Source organism: Ochotona curzoniae, unplaced genomic scaffold, assembly GCF_017591425.1.
Source record: "Ochotona curzoniae isolate NIBS_2020 unplaced genomic scaffold, NIBS_Ocur_1.0 contig_3332, whole genome shotgun sequence".
Taxonomy (NCBI): Eukaryota; Metazoa; Chordata; class Mammalia; order Lagomorpha; family Ochotonidae; genus Ochotona; species Ochotona curzoniae.
This window is the reverse complement of record NW_024465816.1, coordinates 6,675,261-6,696,957: the sequence shown is the minus strand read 5'-3', so window position 1 is coordinate 6,696,957 and position 21,697 is coordinate 6,675,261. Positions and strand designations below refer to the sequence as shown.

Sequence of the window (21,697 nt, the reverse complement as noted above, 5' to 3'; positions counted from 1 at the left end):
GTTGTATTGAAAAGATAAATTGAAATATATTGCAAAGGGAAATGTAACTGAAGTGTTTCCATTAGGGTGTGCGGGGGAAAAAAATTGGATCTGCTTTATGTAAATTTTCAACAGTGACCTGGTAAAGAAAGTCAGAAGTACATTAATTAAATTTACAGAGCCAGAAAAGGTGAAGACCCAGGAGATTAGATGTAAAATATACAGATGGACTGAGAGAGATGAGAGGAAATGGACAGACTTTTACAACATGATACTCAGCTTGGAAATATGCACGCTAATACGATGGGGAATTCTAGCCAAGAGAGAGATAGTTAGTTTAAAGGAAAAGTTAATAAAATGTTGAGTCTGAAAAACTGTGCAGACCAAAGCCAGGAAATTACAACATTATGGATCCCGCAGTAACTATAAATTAACCCCATTGCACATATGTAGTATTTCATGTTGCCATCTATGGTGTTAACTTTCACGCCTAAACATATATGTGTGCACGCTTTGCCTGAATTACAGTTGTAATGGGAGCAGAGGTGCAAACAGGACATGGGTCGATTGCCTGTTCCCTTTAACAGGTCACCCAGGAGTCCATGAGCCCAGGCTCCTTGTGTGCCTTGAAATAGAGAGCACCAAGAGACAGGCTTTGACACAATATCAGATTGCTCACCAGAGGAGCTGGGAGGAGATGTGCATTTCCTCACAATTCTAAAAAAAGTCTTGAACATTGTGGGTAAATGGAAGAAAGGTTCTCACGTATCCCAGAGATGGCTTGTTGGTTTGGAGTGAGTTCCTGCTTCCAACCCCTCCTTTTCATATGAACTACTCCAGCTTTCACCGACATCCAATAAGTAACATTGAAGTTGCTTATTTGAGAGAGAGACCACATGCTATCCGCTGGCTCACTCCCCAAATGCCCACAATGGTATGGATTGGATAGGATTGAAGTTGGAAGCCAAGAACTCCAACTAGGACTCCTGTATGGCGACAGAACCCAGTTTCTTGATCCATCACTGCTACATCCCAAGGTCTGCATTAACAGGAAGGTCAAGAGAGAAGTCTGGGTCAGGATTAGAACCCAGAATTCCAGGATAATACATGGACATCTTGACCTCTGCTGGAAAGATCTATCCTAAAATTATCCTTTATTCTTTTTGCCCAATTACCATATCATTTTCCTTTCTAAAAACCCATTTCTCTTGTGGGTTCATTATAGGAGCTAGAACAGTGTGGAGAATTCGGGGTTTTGTTTTTTTAAAACATCCAAAGTGCTGATCTCGCCATTTGCTCCTTTGTTTTGGTTTGGGTTATTGGTGTTTTTCAGTCAACTCAGATGGTACACTAGTTTGCCTCAAACAGTTCATGGAAGATAAAGCTGGAAGCTTGTGTGAGGCAGAGAAATTAGAAATCTGTTCATCTAAAATGCATGCTATAAAAAGCTGCAAGTGCATTTCTCCCTTTCTTTACCTCCCTCTCTTTTGAGAAGAAGAGTGACAGAAAGCAGGAAGGAGAAAGTACACTCGCATTTTTCACTGGTTCACTCCCCAAATGCCAAAAATGGGCTGGAGCTGGACCAAGGCCAAGGCTATTAACCAGGCATTTGACCCATGTCTCCCCCAGGAACCCGACTGTTCGAGCCTTTACTACTGCCTCCAGGATCTGTGTTAGCAGGAAGCTGGAAGCAGGCACGAGAGCTGGGCATCAGCCCGAGTGTTCCAACATGGGATGCGTATAAGACCAGCATCTTAACCAATAGGCCAAACAGCCACCCCTGGATTTCAAAATATTTTTGCAGTAAAACAACCTTATCTTTTAATTACATTTCTGGTGTACTCTGTGGGTTCCATACCCTGTCTCCCTTGGGTTGTGTGTCTGCATTCAACATCTTTTCCCGTGCCCTTACCTGTGGCAAGGTAGTGGTTTATCTTTCTCTTCCCTGAGGTTCTCCATGTTACTGGGGGCTTTTCTTCTCATGTAGGTCACTCCTTTATTATCTTCCTAATCCTTTCCTAATCGTGAGCTTTCTGCACAGCCACATTCTCCTCTCTTGATGAGGCTGTTCTTGCCAAGGGTGGCCATTTGAACGCATGTTCTTTGGGATTGACCCCAACACCAGTCCTTCTTGGCTCACAAAAAGCCTTTGCCATCTGTAGGACCTCATTGTCATTCAACCTGCACTTGGCCATAATTGTTACCATCTTCCTCTCAAACCAAGAATTGGTGTCGGGTAAATACAAATACAACCTCACCAGTTCTCCTAGCCTTCTCCTTCCCTTTTTCCAGCTGGGCTCCAAAATCGATTATTTAAGGTATCTATTTATTTTCATTCTTGATCCTCTTGACCTTCTGATTCTGGGATATTTCTACCTTCTCCTATTCTTTGATCAGTTGTCTCAGGGCTCTTAAGATGGGTACCATTTTTAGGGATCCTGGACACATCCATCAGCTGAGCTGTTTAAAGTTCCATTCTTCAAGGAACAGTTTCTTGATGATTTCATTTTCTGCTTAACCAACAGAGATTGAAGCCACCTCCCAACTGGTTCTTGAGCATCTTCTTCATATCTTCTTAGTGTTACCTTCTGATGCTGATTCCTCCCATCCTTTCCACTCTTACCCACTTATCTCTTGATTTTCAGCCAATAGTTTATTAGAGAGACAGAAAGAGAGAGAAAGATAAACACAAAAGGTCACACACGGTGACTGAGGAAGTGAAAAATCAAACCAGGTCTACACTTGGGTATCAGGATTGCAATTGCTTCAGCCGTCATTGCTGATTTCTGGGGTGTACATTAGCAGGAAGCTGGAGTCGGGAGCTGGGGCTGGGGTGTTGTCAGAGGGCCAGCCCTGTCCCTCATGTCACAGGGAGACATGAGGGATCAATTGGGATCAATTCCAAAGTCATGGCAGCAGCATGCGTGACTTCCGGTCATGGTGACTTTGTGCCCATGGCCCATCCTGGAAACCCTGCATCTTCCTTTGGCCCCCACTGTGCCACGTGTCTGCATGGTAGACTTTGTCAAACTTGTGCGGATTTTACTTATAGAGATAAAGCAAAAGGCATTAAACACCTAGCCTATTCAGAATTTTTAAAAAGACTTACCTATTTGAAAAACAGAATATAAGCAGAAGTCAGGGGAGGGGGAGGCAAAGAGAGAGCGAGCCTCCATTTGCTAATTCATTCCCCAAATTTCCACCCTAGCCAGGAGTAGGCCAGGCCGAAGCCAGGAACTCCATCCTATCCAGGTCTCCTGTGGGGTAGTACCTCAAGGACTTGGACCATCGTCTACTGCCTTGTAGACACATCATCAGAAAGCTGGATCAAAGGCAGAGAATCAGGATTTGAACCAGGGACCTGGATATGGAATTCAGATATCCCAAGCAGCGGCTTAACCCAACAAGAAGTGTCCCCCCATTTTGTGCTTGTTGTTTAGAAAAAGACACACAGGAAGAGAGCCGCCACCGTTTCACTTCCCTAACGCTCACCGTGCTCAGGGACCCTGCCACAGGGGCCATCACCTCCCAGGGTGTTCATTCGCAGGAAGCTGGGGTCAGGACTCGAACCCAGGTCTTCTGATACAGATGTGGGTATCCTCACTGGCAACTTACCACTAGGCCAAGCACCTCCCTCCCTTTCAAGTAGCGCCAGACTACCTGCTTCCTATCTTTCTTAAAGAAAATGTAGCCCACATTATTGAGGCCCCCCATTGCCTTCCACAGTCTCACCACCTTCTTGTTACTTGGACTGTCTCTGTGCATGTTTTCCGTATGGATAAACCTGTAGAAAATGTACACAGCATTCGGCGTTGATTTTGCAAGATTTGGAAATTTTATATGGAGTAGAGCATGCGTACTCTTCTCCGTGACAATGTGTTACGCTGTGTTTTCTTAAACAATCTTGAAAGTACATCTATAATAAAAGAGTCCATGCATTTAAATTGTAATTTTAGTTTACAAATATAATGAGATTAATTCATGTATCCAATTGAAAAACATTTGTGCCTTTTTTTTTTTATAAACTACCAAAAGTGTTAGAGTGAACATTCCTGAACATGTCTTTGTGGAGACGAATGATTAAGAATATTTAAAGCAGGAATGGAGTGCACATTGAAAATCTCTGAGTCTCAGGCTTTTCCTTGGCTTTGTTTATATTATCTTTTTTTGTGCAGAAATTTCTCATTTTAATGAAACCAAATATATTTTGTTCCATGGCTTTTATTTTATGCATAAGGCTACTTCAGAAAGTATGTAGAAGGCCCAGTGCGACAGCGTAGTGGTTAAAGTCCTCGCCTTGAACGCGCCGGGATCCCGTATGGGCACCGGTTCTAATCCCAGCAGCCCCGCTTCCCATCCAGCTCCCTGCTTGTGGCCTGGGAAAGCAGTTGAGGACAGTCCAAAGCCTTGGGACCCTGCACCTGTGTGGGAGACCTGGAAGAGGTTCCTGGTTCCCGGCTTTGGATTGGCGCAGTACCGGCCGTTGCGCTCACTTGGGGAGTAAACCATTGGATGGAAGATCATCCTCTCTGTCTCTCCTTCTCTCTGTATATCCACCTTTCCAATAAAAATAAATAAATCTTTTAAAAAGAAGAAGAGAGTATGTGGAAAAATGGAATTTAGCAAGTTATTTTGACAAAACAATTTTGAAATCTACGTGTATTCTTTTGAAAATATGAGTTTTCTATGAACTTTTTGAAGACTCCTTCTTTGCATGGATTTGACTTTTTTTGTTTGTTTGTTTGTTTTGGTTTTTTGCACAAAAATAGACTTACCATTTAGCTTCATTCTGCGCAAGTTTTTGGAAATAACCCCGTATGTTTTCTGAAAACTGATCGAAGTCATAATCTCCTATATGCTCTTTTAAAATATTGTAAGTCGGGCCCGGCGCGGTGGCGCAAGTGGTTAAAGGTCCTCGCCTTGCACGCCCGGGATCCCATATGGGCGCCGGTTCTAATCCTGGCAGCCCCGCTTCCCTTCCAGCTCCCTGCCTGTGGCCTGGGAAAGCAGCAGAGGACGGCCCCAAGCTTTGGGACCCTGCACCCGCGTGGGAGACCCAGAAGAGGCTCCTGGCTTCGGATCGGCATAGTATCGGCCCGTTGCGCTCACTTGGGGAGTGAATCATCGGATGGAAGATCTTCCTCTCTGTCTCTCCTCTCTGTATATCCGCCTTTCCAATGAAAAAATAATAAAAATAAATCTTTAAAATATTGTAAGTGCTGTTCACTGTGAGTCTTGGATCAACCTGACAGTGTTGGCTGCATGTATGAGGCAGGGCATAACTTGATGTTTTCTGGCCAGATGCGTCCCATGTGGAGCAGCGACACCCTGCGACGCTCCGCTGCTACATTGACAGGAGTGGGAGTGGTGGAATCTAAGAGCAGCTGACGTGGCCCATGATCCCTGTGTGGGTGGCCTTCACCCTAGGGAGCTTCTGAGGGGTGCTGTCTCCAGTGGAAGGAGCATGGTTCTGGGTGACATGCAGGTGGTTTCTTATAGACTCAGAATCCCTGTAAAACTCTCAGGCTGGCAATTTGAAGCTCCCTTTCCTCACTCCGAATACTTCCTTTTTATAGAAACTATTAGTTCGTCATCTGCTCATGCCCTCTAAGGTGATCTGAAGGAATCTTTTGCTTCATAAATTCTGACCTTATGGTATAGGACCTATCCTACTAAGGAATGGTGAGGATCCACAGAATCCAGTCGATTCCCCCCATTGATTTAGAGTCTCAGCTGCTTACGAATGGGTGAGCACCACGCAGTTCTGTCACTGAGCACCAGGAGGGAGCAGTCTTTGGTTTACCGAGTCATGGTGCATGTTGCCTGCATGTGAGCACAGCGGCAGTGCTCAGGGGAACAATGGCACGCCCTGGAAACAGTCCTGATGATCAAACGCTATATTGGAGATAGGATAGATAGACACAGACAAGGACCGGGGACGTAGTAAAGAATTAATACGTGGGTGTGGGTGAAGTCCACTAGGAGTCCCCTGGTTCAAGTTCTGGCTCTACTTGTAACTCCAGCTTCCTGCATGTGTGTGTCCTGGCAGGCAGAGTTGGTGGTTCAGGGGGTTGGCTCCTTGCTGCCTGTGTGGGAGACCCAGATGGAGTTCCTAGCTCTCAGCTTCAGCCGGGACCAATCCTGACTGGGGCAGACGTTTGGGGAGTGAACTCCTCAGTGGACACTCTATATGTCTGCCTATCAAGTACCGGTTCAAGTCCTGACTACACTGCTTTTGATCCAGCTTCCTGCAGATTCACCTAGGAAAGCAACGGAAGATGGCTCAAGTGCTTGGGCCTCTGCCACAGTTGTAGGAGACCAGGAGTTCCTTGTTCTTGGTTTCGGCACAGTACAAACCTAGCTGTTTGAGCCATCTGTGACGTTAACCAATGGATAGGATTCTTTCTCTCTCCCTCTCCTTCTTTCTTTTTCTTTCTCATTCTGCCTTTCCCATAAGAAGTAAACCTTCAAAACAAAATAATATGTTATGATAACATCTGAGCTAAATTTAAAGGCATGCAGTTGATTAAAAATTCTTGAAATGCTAGCAGTTCATACTAGAGAAAAAGCAAGTAAACCCTGAAGAAGGCAGCGAAGCAGCTGTCCACTAAAAATAAGGATCTCCTGGACATTGACTCTAGATTTGTAGAGACATGGAATCAAGTGCTGACTCAAGACTTTACTGTGTAACCTTGATTTTGACTGGCCCATCTGCAAGATGGGACCAATTGCCATCTCTCTCATGGGGCTTTTTGTGGCTTAGAAATGATGTACACGAGGGCACCCAGTTAGAACCATTGACAGAGCAGAAGCTAAACCAGGATTTCCCTCTCGCTTGTGCTTTTCACCAATAGGAAAGGTATGGGAGGAAGTGGGGATGTTGTATCTGAGTATTAGTGGGATGCCCTTGTTGGGAGTTTGGGATGAGCTGATAAATGCTTGTAGGCATCTGTAGATGGGTAATTCCCCTGAACATGTGTACCACATTGTGGTAGAGTTGCGTGGGTAAGAACTAGAGGGGTATGCCTCCTTCCTGTATACCTCTTCCGAGTAACCAAGGTTTAGACAACATGCTGAGGGCTCAAAACCTGACGGTGGGAGGAAGATCCATGGGTGACTGTTGTCCAATTTATCGGTTCCCTGGAATAGATAAAACAACTTTAAAAATAGAAAGCATTATTTTTCATTTCTGAGTCTAGTGTTCTGGATAGGTTTTGCAGTCTTCTTTGGGTTACCGTGAAGTCTTCACTAGGTCAACTGTTTTCTCCTCAAGAACGATTATCTATTAAAAAAAAAAAAGGAAGAAAGAAACATGAACTTTGTTGCGGAAGAGTAGTAAAAGGGGTAACAATCAGCGAGAGAGAGAAAGAGAGCATGCGCCAGGCAAGGGGTGTCCCTGGGGGCCTTGAAGCCACTGCTAAATTTCAGTTGCAGTTGTCAGAGTTAAAGAAAACATTGGAGAAAATGTCTCATCAAGGGGTCCCCAGATTGTTCTGCTCCGGGAAAGGCAGGCTGATGGATCGCGGCCAGCTGGCATGGTTCAGATGCCTGGTACCTTGCAGCAGCCACCGAACTCATTTGCTCCAGCAAATTCGTTTCACAGTCAGAGCTGTTTCTAGATCAGCACTAGGACGCCAGCACCTAGGCACTGAACAGATGTGTGGGGGAAGGGAGGGATGGCAGAGCTGCAGGAAGGAGCAGTGTATGCTTACTTTTTTTTTTTAATTGTTATTAACATTGTATTATGTGATACAGTTTTATAGGCACTGGGGATTCCCCCCACCCCTCCCACATCCCTACCCCCATAGTGGATTCCTCCACCTTGCTGCATAACCTCAGTTCAAGTTCAGTTGAGATTCCTTCATTGCAAGCATATATCTAGCATAAAGTCCAGCATCTTTTTATGCTTACTTTTTGAAGATTTAACCCCAGGGCTTCTTGGGATTCTGGTCAAACGGAGTCAGCTAGAGTATGAGCATACCTTACTGTGTGCTAGACATGGCAGCCTGCAGGGAGGGCTGTGCTGCTCTTGGATTTATAGAAAGGGAAACTGAGGCACAGCACGGCAACTTACCATACTTCCATGTTGCAATCTCAGGTTCCAAGGTACAATTCTGGATCTATGTGAATCCAGAGTCCTCAGATACTGACACTATTCCTGCAGCTCCTCTGACTGCTGCTATAGTGCTGGCTTGCTGTCGCTTGGGCATCTTCCCTGAGAACTCAATTCTGGGGTGCGGATTGAAGAGCACCCTGAAGAGATACACCAGGATGGAAACAAGGGTAGCTTTGATCCACAGCTGTGACCCAGAACCCACGGAAACCTGGATTAGAGAATGGTGATGCAGTAAAAGCTTGGCAGGTTCACCTGAGCATGTCCTGTGCTCACCAACTGGCCACCTGATGTGTAAGTTATTTTTAGACCCACATGTGGGCTAATGACCATGAATCCCATGCTTCTCCAGTGTGGAAGAGGTCTGGGCCAGCATCCTCCAGCACAGGGTCTCAAAAATGATGCTAGTTGAACACTGTGGTTATAGAAAAAATAACTCATGGGCCCGGCGCGGTGGCGCAAGTGGTTAAGGTCCTCGCCTTGCACACCCGGGATCCCATATGGGCGCCGGTTCTAATCCCGGCAGCCCCGCTTCCCTTCCAGCTCCCTGCCTGTGCCTTGGGAAAGCAGTCGAGGACGGCCCAAAGCTTTGGGAACCTGCACCCGCGTGGGAGACCCAGAAGAGGCTCCTGGCTTCGGATCGGCATAGCATCGGCCCGTTGCGCTCACTTGGGGAGTGAATCATCGGACGGAAGATCTTCCTCTCTGTCTCTCCTCTCTGTATATCTGCCTTTCCAATAAAAAAATAATAAAAATAAATCTTTAAAAAAAGAATAACTCATGCAGAATGTTCATGGTTTTCATATGAACTCATCCAGGGAGAAGTGCCATGTTTATCGCACGGCTGGGTGTGGATACCGACTTGTTGCTACTCTAACCTAGGATACATGAATCTTCTAGATTATGGAGTGATACTTCAAAAAAATTTACAGAAAATGAAAAATTTATGTTGATGCAAATTTGAAACGTAAAGCATCTTCACAAGCTCATGGAAAACCCATATGGTTAGGAATTACCCATGACTTCCAGATTTTTTTGCAACAAAATAAACTTCATCTTTTCATTTCCATGAGCCTTGTAATGTCTCCTTAGATTTACCCTTTTAAGGGTCCTCTGGATGTCCAAAGGAGTGAGTGATGGGGACTTCTCGGTAAGGTAAAACATCTCCAAGGCAGACACTTGGCCTCATGCTTAAGATGCCTTTGTCCTGTATTACACTGTTGGGCTGGGATGCCTGGCCCCAGCTCTGGCCCCTGAGTTGAGCAGCATTGACCTGCGAAGGCAGTGGTGAGTGGTCTCCTGTAGCCCCACCCCCGACTCCTGACGTGACCCAGAATCCTCAGCTTCAGCTTCTGCCTCCCACATCCCTGGCTTCTGTGGGCATGTGAGGAGTGGACCAGTACACGGGAGCTCTACTTCTGTTTCTGTGTATCTCATCTCTCAGATTTGGGGAGCATCTCATGTTAGGATCTATTTTTGTGTCCTGTTCATTATGTGATTTGCATCATGACCTTCTTTAATTCCAACTGGGAAGGCACAGACTAGGGGGTGCTGGTCCTTCTTGGGGTCACTGCTGTCAAGCCACACTGGTGGCCACTGGCCTACAGTAACTACGAGGCCGGCTCTCCGGACGGGGGAAGCCTGTGTGCTCAACAAAGGGGGCTCCCTTCTGCCTCTTGTTGGGGTTCCTCCCGTGAGGAGTCTATGGAGAAGCCTGAAGCTTCTCCGATCATCTCCAAAATTGCTGCTCATCTCCGATTCTGCAATTCCTTTCGATTCCCTGAAAGGGTGAGCTAATTACACAGCCACACGGGCCGGCCCTGGCAGGACAGAGGCAAGAAACCACACTACTCGTCAGTCCCTGAGAAGCAGCTCAGCTCTGGCACCCGATCCACACTGGGAATTTCCTTCACCTTCCCAGGGCCGTGACTCGGACACCCTAGTCAGTCCGTGTAACCTGGGCAGTGACACACGCTGTATGTCCTGAGCATTTATCTTCTCCTTTTGTCCTACTCTGGGCATAAAGTTCTTGGACATCTGTCATCATCAGATAGCAACATCTATGTGTACCCTCAAGCTTTCTCTGGACAGATGAGAGACAGTGCCTGGCCCAGCATGACCACAGGAAGTCAATACCACTAGGACGTGGCAGTCCCGTCTAGCCTAAGTGAGTGGTGCTTACCCTGGAATCTAAAGAAAAGGTTTCAGCTTTCCATCTGCACCTCTACCCGCTGCTGGTCACCAGGAAGCCACTTTTTGGCAGTGTGCTTTGGAAATTCCATGGCATGAGGCCCAGCCCTTCCACCCATCTTTTGGGCCCATTACCTCTTCAAGACTCATTCGGGAATTATTATTCATCCCTGCCGGCCACTTCTAGGATGTGTGTCATTTGTGATTGTATTTAATAGGTACAATTCAGTTACTTATAGGTAACATGTGTGGTGCTTCCTATGTGCCAAGCACTTCTTGCACTGCTTCCATTAATTCATTTCAACCTCAGGGTAATCCTATGAGGTAAAGACAAAGCTATTTCCAAAAGATTCATGGCAAGTAAAATTAAAAGATAAATTTATTTGGGGGAGTGCATTTTTACATTTTGTTTACATTTTTACATTTTTACAAATGTGTTCTGTACATAGCAAGGATACTCAGAAAGTCAATGGAAAATGAATGATATGGGAAAAAATGCACCGATTTAAAGATTGGGAAACCAAAATAAATTTGTTTTTTAACTCCACTATTTCACAACCTTTTCAAAGAACACCTTTGATATATGTTTTCTGTTTGGAGAAAAGAAACCAGGCGTGGTGGCGAGTAATAAGTAAATGATGGAGGAGAAACTGGCGCCTGGGTGGTCTGTCCTTGCTTGCTATGGACTGAATGCTTGTCCCACCCCAAGTTCAAGCGTGGAGGTGCTGACCTCCAGTGCGAAGATACTGAGAAACGAGCTGGATGAGGTCATGAGGGTAGAACTTCATGTCAGTTGGGCTTAGGGCTTCTATCAAAAAGGACCCCAGGGAACTCATTTTGCTTCTTTGTGCCCATGAGCTCATCCTGGGTGGGGGAAAGGCCCTCCCAGGACCCAATCAAGCTGCCACCCCAGTCAGACTGGAGACCACCAGAACTGTGCTATCCCAGCAGCCCCACCTGAGAGGCTGGTGTGCGGCCCAGCCCCTCCCACATGCTCACCTGCCCCTCGGCCTCTCCCTAGGCACTGGCTGGTCACTCTTTGAGATGCCCTTCCTTGGCAGTGCCTGCCTGAGGTTCCTGCTTGGAGACCTTGACTTCATTTCCTCAGTGAGTTGGTATAGTGTCTCCCCTGCAAGCTAGGAAAGTAGGGATCCCCCACAGCCTGGAGCTCAGGGTCCTCCCCATCCAGGGAGTAAATCAGATGAATGTGGTCTCTGGCCTCTAAGGGCCAGGAAGCTGAATCAGCCGTATCCTGGTTTGTGCTGCATCCTGGGATCTTTCAGGCAGGGTGGCCAGCTGCTTAGAGCTCAGCACTACCCACTCTCTTCTCCAGGTTCATTAGGTAGAGGGTGACAAGATGGGACAGCCAGCTGCTCTGTTCTTACCAGGGTGTGTTGAACTGGTTATTCCAGATTATCCAAGTTTTGTGACTTTTGGGAAGGTGGATAACCCTTGTGCCAGAACAAGGTCTCTTCTGACTTTCTGTATAACCACACAAGGCTTGCAACCCAGAAACAGTGTTGGTTAACATTGCCTATCAGCACACAGTATAAACAACTTGCTGCAGTACCCACCCAGATCTCAATCTGACTGCTAGAAGCCCCAGTCTCACCCTTGCTGGCAGACTCAGAGCTAGTGTCACAGCCATTCCTGGAGCAGCTGAGGAGATAGACTACCCCTGTGTCTTTTCTCAGCCTTGCCTTTTTTAAAAAAAAAAAAAATCTTTATTATTATTATTTAAAAAGTCTATTACAGAGAAAAGGAAAGACGAGAAGAGAGAGATCTTCCATCAGCTGGTTCACCCCCCAAATGGCCACAATGGCCAGAGCTGAGCAGATCCAAAGCCAAGAACAAGAGAGCCTCGTCCAGGTCTCCCACATGGGTATAGGGTCCCAAGGACTTGGGCCATCCTCTGCTGCTTTCTCAGGCCACAAGCAGGGGAGCTGCATGGAAAGTGGAACAGCTGGGACATGAACCGGTTCCTAAAAGGGAGGTCAGCACCTGCAGGTGGAGGATTCGTCTTTTTAACCATGCTCCAGCCCCACCTTGCTTCTCTTACAATGTTCTTGAGAGGGGAACAGAATCAAGATTACTCGTTTCTGAACTGCACTACAGTGATTTTAAATCTGCCTGACAATTTTCACCTTGAAGATAAGGATCACACACTCCTTAGGCTCTGCCCGGCTAGCTCTCATTTCCCACTGCATGCCCTGTGTAGAGTTACCATCTTTACTGCCTAATAACAGCTTCAGGAAGTTAATGGAAAGTGTAGAATAGGAGTCATGGTGGGTAATACAGTAAGCTTTTTGGTTAGCACAACCAGTTGGTATCTAAAATTGAGTGCTAAAGAGACAAGTCGGAAATAAAAATGTGCCCTAACCCAGTTAACAATTAGAGAAATTGAACAGCCCCACCTCTCTCCCTTGAAATAAGCAAATTGCAGTGTCACCAATCTGTGACCTCACATCCTGTTTGGGAAAAGTGAAAACTATCTTCTTCCAGGACTGGGGGTATATGTAAGTTTATTGCAACCAATTGAAAACAAAAGCACGCCCCATTTTGTATATCTTGAGTGGAGGCATTCTTGTTTGCCTCAGGGTTATTTTTTTTTTCACCCTAAAACTGTTGTGCCACTTTCCTGCAGCTTCTGTCTTCAGTGGCTGCTGGGATGGTGATACCACTGGTCACAGGAGTGGCTGACATCAAGCACTAGTAACACTGCATGATGGTGAAGGTTTAAAGCCATCAGAGTGCTCATGCATTTGTTTTGCTCATACATACGTGCTGTAAAGAACTTTCTGGCCATTTCTATAATGCCAATCATGCTCTTCCCGTAAGACGCAGCAACCACACTGCCAGCTGTTTACCTAAGAGAAATGGAAACACGTGTCTAAAAACAGAGGCTTACCCAGGCACATGTTGAGCAGCCCTGCTCTTCAGAATGGACCCAACCTGGAAATCACCCAGAGTCCATCAGCAGGAGGCTGGACAAGCAAACTGTGCTGCGTTCACACAGCAGAATATCGTCATCAAAGCAGAAAGGTACAGATGCAGGCAGCAGCGTGGATCAATCTCAAGGAAGTTTTAAAAAAACATATTCAAAATGTTCATGCTGTGTTGTTTATCTAAAGGAGACTCTATGATAGGAAAATTTTAGCTCTGGCTACAGAAGCCAAGGCACTGATCACCCTTTGCGGGGTGGGATCAACTGGCAAGAGGCAAAGACGACCCTGGGGGATGATGGGTGTGTCCTGTGTTTCGTGTTAGATGGCAGCTACACGGAGTTGCAACGCCTTCAGACTAATTCTTTGGAATGTAGGCATTTTGGTGTACATAAATTATAACCCCCAGGTAGTTACCTCTCCCTCCAGGATGGAGGACATGCTTGATGAGCCAAGGAATGGCTTAGAGAAACCCCTATGAGGTTGCTTTTGGCATCTCAGCATAGCAACATCTATTGGTAAAGCTCCCTTAGGCTTTGGTGATAAAACATGCCAGTAAAGGCCATTGCTGAAAAGAATGTGTTTGTTATATCTCTGTTTCTAATGACATAGGTGTGTAGGAATCATATTTTAGGTAGTTCTAATCTCTCCCACCTTCTGTTACAGGTGATTTGGGGTAGAACTGACAGGGTTTTTTTTTTTAAGATTTATTTATTTTTATCACAAAGTCAGATATATAGAGAGAGGAGGAGAGACAAAGAGGAAGATCACTCCCCAAGTGATGATTCACTCCCCAAGTGAGCGCAATGGCCAGTGCTAAGCCAATCTGAAGCTAGAAGCCAGGAGCTCTTCCAGGTCTCCCACATGGGTGCAGGGTCCCAAGGCTTTGGGCCGTCTTCATCTGCTTTCCCAGGCCGCAATACAGGAGCTGAATGGGAAGTGGGGATACCAGGATTAGAACTGGCGCCCATATGGGGACTTTTGCCACTAGGTCATTGTGCAGGGCCCTGGGTTTTTTTGTTTTGTTTTGTTTTGTTTTGTTTGTTTGTTTTTCGTGCTGAAAACTGTGGATTCAGATTTTCTCTGTGTAGATTTCCCTACACATAGGAACTAAACTGGAATTGTTTACACATTGGGATTGGAGGTAGCTTTTAAATTATTTCAAGTGTGCAGGTGCTTCTGGGATTACTTGGTTGTTTATATAAAAATTCATTTGCATTCACACAGGGTGACTGGCCTGAGTGGTTGGAGAGACTCTCTTTAGAAAATGTTCCAAAGTATTCAACTGAGATGACCTCCACCTTTGCAGTAAATCAAAGCTTAAAATTGGCACCATGCTGGGACAGGCATTTGGTGTAGCGTTAAGCCTCCTGAGAAGATGCCAGTGTTCTAATGGGAATGCTTGGGTTTGTTTGGTAAAATTGCCTCTGGCTCCTGACTATGCCAGTAAAGACCCTGGAGGCAACAGTGATGACTCAGGTGACTGGTCCTGCCACCTGCCTGGGAGATCTGAATTAGGCTCCTGACTTTGGCCCCCTCTCTTCATAGCTGCTGCAGATAGTTAGAGAATGGACCAGTGGATAGAATCTCTTTCCTGTTCTCTCCTCGCTTTCTCGTGCTCTCTCCTTCCCCCTCCCCCATCACTCAAATTAAAAATAAATTGGCACCAGGCTGTAGGCACAACGGATGGAGGGGGAGTCGGCATGAAGGATGGCAGAAAACAATCAACTAGATTTCAGCCCAAATATGCCTCCTCCCCCTCCTCCTGTGGTGTACCAGCGTGGTCTTTCCAAGTGCTTTAGCTGCCCATGATATTTTCTATTGAGATGTACTGCAGAGTTAGGGCCAGGCTGTCATTCCTTGGGCTCTGAGTGTTTTGCCTTCAGGCACGGCACAGCTGCCCCAAGCCAAGTCCTAACTCCTAACTTGGAACTGCCACACAGCCCTCCTGAGCAACAGATTTGGAATTTACAGTCCCATCCTTCTTAAAAGGGCTCACAGCAAAACGAAGGGGATTTATTCAGCTTCTGTCCTGCAAGGCATGGAGGACAGGTTTCCAGGAACCTCATAAACAAGGTGGAGGCTACCTTGTTCTTTAGGGGAAAAGATTAGGAGAGAAAGATGAGGGATAGGTAGGGTTGAGGAGACACAGGTGACGGTACAAGTGTTTTTTAAACCGCAGTTTGTATTTTGGACTTGATTTTACCTTGTTTTTTGATTGCTGCATGAGATGAATTTCTTGCCCTTCTGGATTTCCTTTTGCTTTTGTAACCATGCAGCTTCTCCAGGTTTTGTTTCACTTAGAATTTGAAGTCGGTGCCCGGTATTTGTGGTGTTGGACACATGAAATGTGGCAGTGGGGCTGTGGAGACTGTGCTGGGCAGAGAGCAGCTGGCCTGGCTTGATCCCTGCTCGCCCTTGGAGGAGTCAGCAGGGCTCAGGGGCAGATCAGCCTCTATGTGAACCTTAGTGACTGTACTCCCTTATGATCAGATCCAGGGGGAAGTGGCAGGCTTGGCATTTCTTCTATAAAATGGCTACCATGGAGGAGTAGATGCAGAGCTCTCCTCTGTATCAGTTACATCTCTACTAATTTATTACCCAGTTGGGGGCATATTGACCTCAGCTCCAGTTACACCAGCCTCCTTTGCTTTCTGGTTGTCATCTGATAATTATACATGCTTAGGGGGTGCGAGGTGATGTTCTGTTAGATGTATTATAATTATATAATATAGAATGTAATGTGTACAGTGCGCAAAGATGGAGTATATAGTACAACATGGATCATGATCACATGACGGTAGTTATAGTATCTCTCACTTTAAGCATGTCTCACTGCCTGTGGAAGATACGTTGTTGTTAATCATAATCATTCTATGATCTGGTTGGGACTTTGTATCCTTTGGGGTCACTTCCCGTCTCCTGCTATCCCCACCTCCGGCAACCACTCTTCTACTCTCAACACCACAAGATAAACCTTTTCAGTTTCCGTGTGTGAGTAAAATCATGTAAGATTTGTCTTTTTGGGTGGGTCTCAGGACAGGGCGTCTCATGCCTGGATCCCAGACAACAGCCACCATGTGCACATGTTGAGCTGTCCCCGGGCCTGCCTGGGCTCCGGGGGCTGCTTCCCTCGGGGTGAGTACACCGAAGGGGGAGGTCTCCGTGACTGGGCAGGTCTGGGGCCCACCTGCTACCCTCATTGGGCAGCCAGCAGGTGGAGCCTGGCACCAAATGGCGCACTGGCCACCCGGCTGGGGAGCTCTGGGGTTTCGGTTCTTTGAATCGCTGCTTAGGTAGCTCCAGGTTGAACCCACTGTGCTTCTAGGACGTGAATCAATCGTATAAATTCCCAATGACAGTAACTCTTCCTTTGAAAAGTTGTAATCACTGAGCAATGCTGACCTTCAAAAACCAGACCATGCTAAAGCTATGGCTCGGACTTGTCCAGCAGAATCATATCCTGTTACCTGACATGATGATGGATCAGGAGACTGGTCACATTAGGCAGGGCCATGACATTATCTAGTACTCGAGAACTATAACTGGGGGTAGATTCTGTGAGGGTTGTGTGGACCAAATCCTGTGGAAATTCTAGCCCCACTGGTTACCTCAAGAGTTGGGGTGGTGATGGACTAAGCTGGGCGTGACCAAGGAGCCTGCCATCAATCACAGGTAAAGGAACCCCCAATAGTCTGGACTAGTCAGGGCAGCAGCACCCAAATGTGCGTCCTGAATAGGGTGTAGGGTGGGCCGGGCTGCAACGTTCACCAGCTCATACAAGGCCAAATGGAAGGCCAGACTTTGCCAGAACCTGGCCTAAACCCAATGGCATGTATGAGAACTGGGTCTGGGAATGGGTTAAGCGGAGGAACTTGGGAAACTCCCTTGGTGAGTCATAGCTCCCTCTGGTGAACATGTGGTCCAGACCTGGGGGTCGGACAAGCTGGGAAAAGTAGCTGCAACAGCTGGCTAATGTGTCAATTGGTAAAGGAACAGGGTGGACAGGGCAGAACTGAGCAAACCTTAGCCAACAAGCAAAACTAGAGACCAGGACAGAGCACAGGTCATGCCGAGCTAGGCTCTTGTACCTATTGGTCTGCATAAGCCAGGGACACCAAGCCACAGTGTCTAAGGCAGAGATCAGAACAGGTGAGGGGCTGTGCCAAGCTGAGTCAGAGCAACCAATGGCATGCATGTGATCTATGGCTGGGAACAGGCCCGGTTGGAGAGCTAAGGGGACAACCCTAGCTGGGTTGAGGTTCCCACCAAGGGGCGCGTGGGCTGGAATGGGCGCTGCGTTCTGATCAGTAAACAGTTGTAGTCTCCCTTGGCACAAGTGTGGACTGGGATTGGATGCACCGAGCCAGGCCAGACTCCAACACCCTCTGGTGTCCTGGAGAACCAGAGTAGATGTGGGATGGACTAGGCAAGGTCTCAACCCCTATTGAGCCATGTGTGAGCCATATGTGGGTATGGACGAGCCATGGCTGGGCCTTTCTATTAGATGAGAATAAATAAAGACATTCAAGTCTAAAGGCAAAAGACATAATTAGACATGGGTGTCCCTGGTAGTTAGTCTAACCCAGGGCACTTCTGCACAGCTCAGACAAGCCTTCACTCCCGTGCCCGGCTCTGGCCAGCCACTGTCCTAACTTAGCACATTTTCCCATTCAGCCTCTACTTCATTGCCATTGGTTCTGCCAAATTGGTACCTACGTGTTTTGTAAATCACTAGCCAAAGGTGTATTAATTGAAAGGTGCCCTCTTTGCATGGAACTGCTTGCACACCCTAAAGTAGTGTTTAGAACCCTACCCAGTCATATTGAGTATGGGTAAAGAGATGGTAATTATGAAATATTTGTCAATAAGCATTTCAATGCTGCAGCTTTAATGACTTTAGATCTCACTACGTGAAAATCAGGACAATGGGACCCTTTCTGAGGCATACCTTTACAGAGTTTAGTATGTCCTACATTTATAATACCTAGTTCTTAACGGCGACAGGGGTAGGTATTTGGCATGGCAGTGAAGACATTGCTTGGGATCCCGAATCCCTTATCAGAGTGTCTGATTCTCTCCCAATTGCAGCTTCCTGGGAGGCAGCAGTGATGGCTCGCATAGCTGGGTCGCTGCAGCCGTGTGAGAGGTTCCGATGGAGTTTGCACTTCCTGGCTTCAGCCTGACCTTGTTGCTGTCTCTGTCTCTGGCTTTCAAATAAAGAAAATCAGTGTAAAGCACGTGTAGGTCTCCAGAGATGACTTTGTTTGTGTGGACCTGGGGTGAGGTGGTTGACCTTCACTTTCTCTGTCTGCGATGGGTGTGATTTTCCTGGTAGGTGAAATTACAGGAAGAAGGCTGAAGTGGTTGCATTCCTCTTTGGTGAATTCAACCATCATATGGATAAGAGAACTGCAGGGTTAAACATTGGACATGTCTGCCTATTCACCAGGGCAATTTATTTATTTCTTTAAAGATTTATTTATTTTCATTGGAAAGGCAAATTTACAGGAAGATCTGCTATCTGCTGGTTCACTTTCCAAGTGGCCGCAACAGCCAGAGCTGGGCTGATCTGAAGCCAGGAGCTTCTTACTGGTCTTCCATGCAGATGCAGGGTCCCAAGGTTTTGGGTTATCATTCTCTGTCTTCATGAACCGTAAGCAAGAAGCTGGAAGTGGAGTGGGGCTGCTGGAATTAAAACTGGCACCTATATGGGATCCTGGCACATGCAAGGTGAGGACATGAGCCACCAGGCTGCCATGCCAGGCCCACGGACAATTGATTTAAAATAAACAGCATACCATGACACCTTGTTTGAGGGTGACAATACCTGGACCCCTTAAGCTGCATCTGGGAATAACTTCAAGTTAAAGTTCTTTTTCCAAGCTCCCATGATAGGTACCCATTAGAACCCTGCTTTTCATGGGCATATCTCTGTGTTGAAATATGTAATTCTGTACTCTAAGTGCTGTGTGAAAATCCATCATATATAGGTACCAAAATGTTTTTAACAAGTCATTCTCTCTTTTTTTAAACAAAGCAGAAAGGTACTTTATTCATGTATATAAATATTGTATACAGTAATCAAATCTTGCACATATATATTGCTTTTTTCTTTTTTTCTAAATTTTTATTTTTGAAATCTATCATACAATTTTGTATAGTTTGGGATTCCCCTCCCTCCTTCTTCCAGCCCTGATTGATTTTTCCCATAATGTCACAACTCTTCATAAGGAGTTACAATTCCATCAGTCTGCTATTCAAGTGTGCCCTGACATTGCTGGTACAGACACTGTCAGGCAGTCCATCATCCCGTTGTGTGGATATATCCAACACGTTTGTTGGGAGTTTATCTTTTGTTTGGAAGCAGAGATGCATGTTGCATTGTATCTTCACTTCTGGATATGGTAGTCTTCATTACTCCACCACTCTACATTCCAATTTGCACGATGGATTCCTTATGTTAGAGAGAACATATGGTATTTCTCTTTTTGTGATTCACTTATTTCACTGAGCATACTGCTCTCTAGTTAGGATCGTCTGGTTGCAAATTGTATAATTTCATTTTTTTAATGGCTGAATAATATTTCATGGAGTCAATGTACCACAGTTTCTTTGGCCACTCCTCTTTGGATGGACATCTGGGTTGTTTCCATGTCTTCGCTATTGTAGATTGTGCTGCTGTAAACAAGCCAGACTCTTGAACATTTATTTCAAATTTCTTTACTACTATAGTAGTCACATGAGTGTTCCTTTTCTGAAATAAAACAAAATAAGAATTTTATTTGAAAGACAGAGATGTTTTGGTCACTGGTTCCATTCCTAAATGGCCGCCACTGCCCAGGCCTGGCCAGGTGCCATCTGGGTTTCCTGTGTAGGTGTGAGAACTGGGATACCCATCACTTGCTGCCTCTCAGGAAGTGTGTCAGTAGGAAACTGGATTGGAAGTGGAGCAGCTGAAAGTGGAACTAGGCACTCAAATAAGGCACACAGACATCCCAGACATATCTGCCAGCACCCCTTGCCCTGCTCTGAATGTGTCTGCACTCACTTCTTAGACTGATAGAGGAGCAGTCTGTCATAGTAATCCGAGGGCACTGGCATTTCCCTTTCAGAAGGATTTAGGATAGTGTTCTCAGGGCCGGGGACTTGGGGCACAGTGTAAGACACATCAATGTATGCCTGTAAGTGAAAGAGTGGATGTGGATGCAGCGGTGATCCAGTGAGGAATCACCACCCCACTCCCGCTTTCTGCTTGGCAGGTGTAGGCTACCTTCTGCTGAACATAATGCTGCTCATGGTTTGGGGGCTGGGGAGTGTTTGTGTTTGGTCAAGTCCCACCTCCCTGCTTGGGACTACAAGCATTAATGCATGTGCCCCATCTCTTGGTCTCTTGCAGGCAGCCATGGTCCTGAGCTCTGCACACTTCTGGCTGGGATTGTTTCTGGTCCCCACTGCCTGTTTGATGGAAGATGTGGCATGGAGAGCGTAAGTGGAAGAATGAAGAAGCAACCACGAGTCTTACTTCTCTGTCCTTGTACTCGTCTTCCACATGACCCCTGCTGCAGAGGGCACTAGGGACATGGGTATTGTGAAGGAGCAGGCGTCCTTCCACCCACAGGAAAAGACTTCCATTGTTTTTATTTATTTTTTAAAGATTTATTTTTATTATTATTTTTTTTATTGGAAAGGCGGATATACAGAGAGGAGAGACAGAGAGGAAGATCTTCCGTCTGATGATTCACTCCCCAAGTGAGCGCAACAGCCAATACTATGCCTCTTCCGGGTCTCCCAAGCGGGTGCAGGGTCCCAAAGCTTTGGGCCATCCTCCACTGCTTTCCCGGGTCACAGGCAGGGAGCTGGAAGGGAAGCGGGGCTGCGGGGATTAGAACTAGTGCCCATGTGGGATCCTGTGCGTGCAAGGCGAGGGCCTTAACCACTGGGCCACCGCGCCGGGCCCTTCCATTGTTTTTATTTTAAACTTGCACTTTATCTTGATAGGGAAATGTGTGCAACACAGAGTTTGAGAAGAGTTGCTGGGACAGTCAAGAGGGAGGCACAGGCCCCTTCTACTGAGTTAGGCAAGCTTGACTGAAAACTCATTTCTGCTTCATACCTGATGCTCAGCGCTGCATCCATGGGCCTGCATTCAACCCTGTACATCCCAGTGAGTTGTCGATCTATAAGTCATGCCTCAGGGCAGGAGTAAAGTGTTCTTCGTTTTTCACAGCTGGAATTCCTCCAGTAAAAATCTTAGAACATTAATTTATAAGACTGAGAAAAATCAGCCACAAAGATGGAATTATAAATTAAATATGAAATACTACAATCTAATAAGACATCATACAGTATCATGTTTATAGGTGTTAGCTACTCAAATTTTTTTCCTATGTTTTAAACTATGCTTCCAAGATACTCTTGTAAAAAAAAAAAAAAACAGCATCTAAGAAACAGCCAAGGCACAAAATTTTCA

At 46.2% G+C, this 21,697-nt stretch overlaps 1 protein-coding gene across 2 annotated transcripts in view; it reads left to right on the top strand.

The window, feature by feature from the left end:
• LOC121156258 (phospholipid-transporting ATPase IB) overlaps positions 1-21,697 on the top strand; it is a 584,459-nt gene that overhangs the window by 513,928 nt on the left and 48,834 nt on the right. The window contains exon 34 of one of the 2 annotated variants that reach the window (XM_040979868.1): positions 20,624-20,712. In XM_040979868.1, coding sequence (XP_040835802.1) covers positions 20,624-20,712 — 89 coding nt within the window. The remainder of the gene's footprint in view (positions 1-20,623; positions 20,713-21,697) is intronic. The other variant, XM_040979869.1, reaches the window with a different exon arrangement.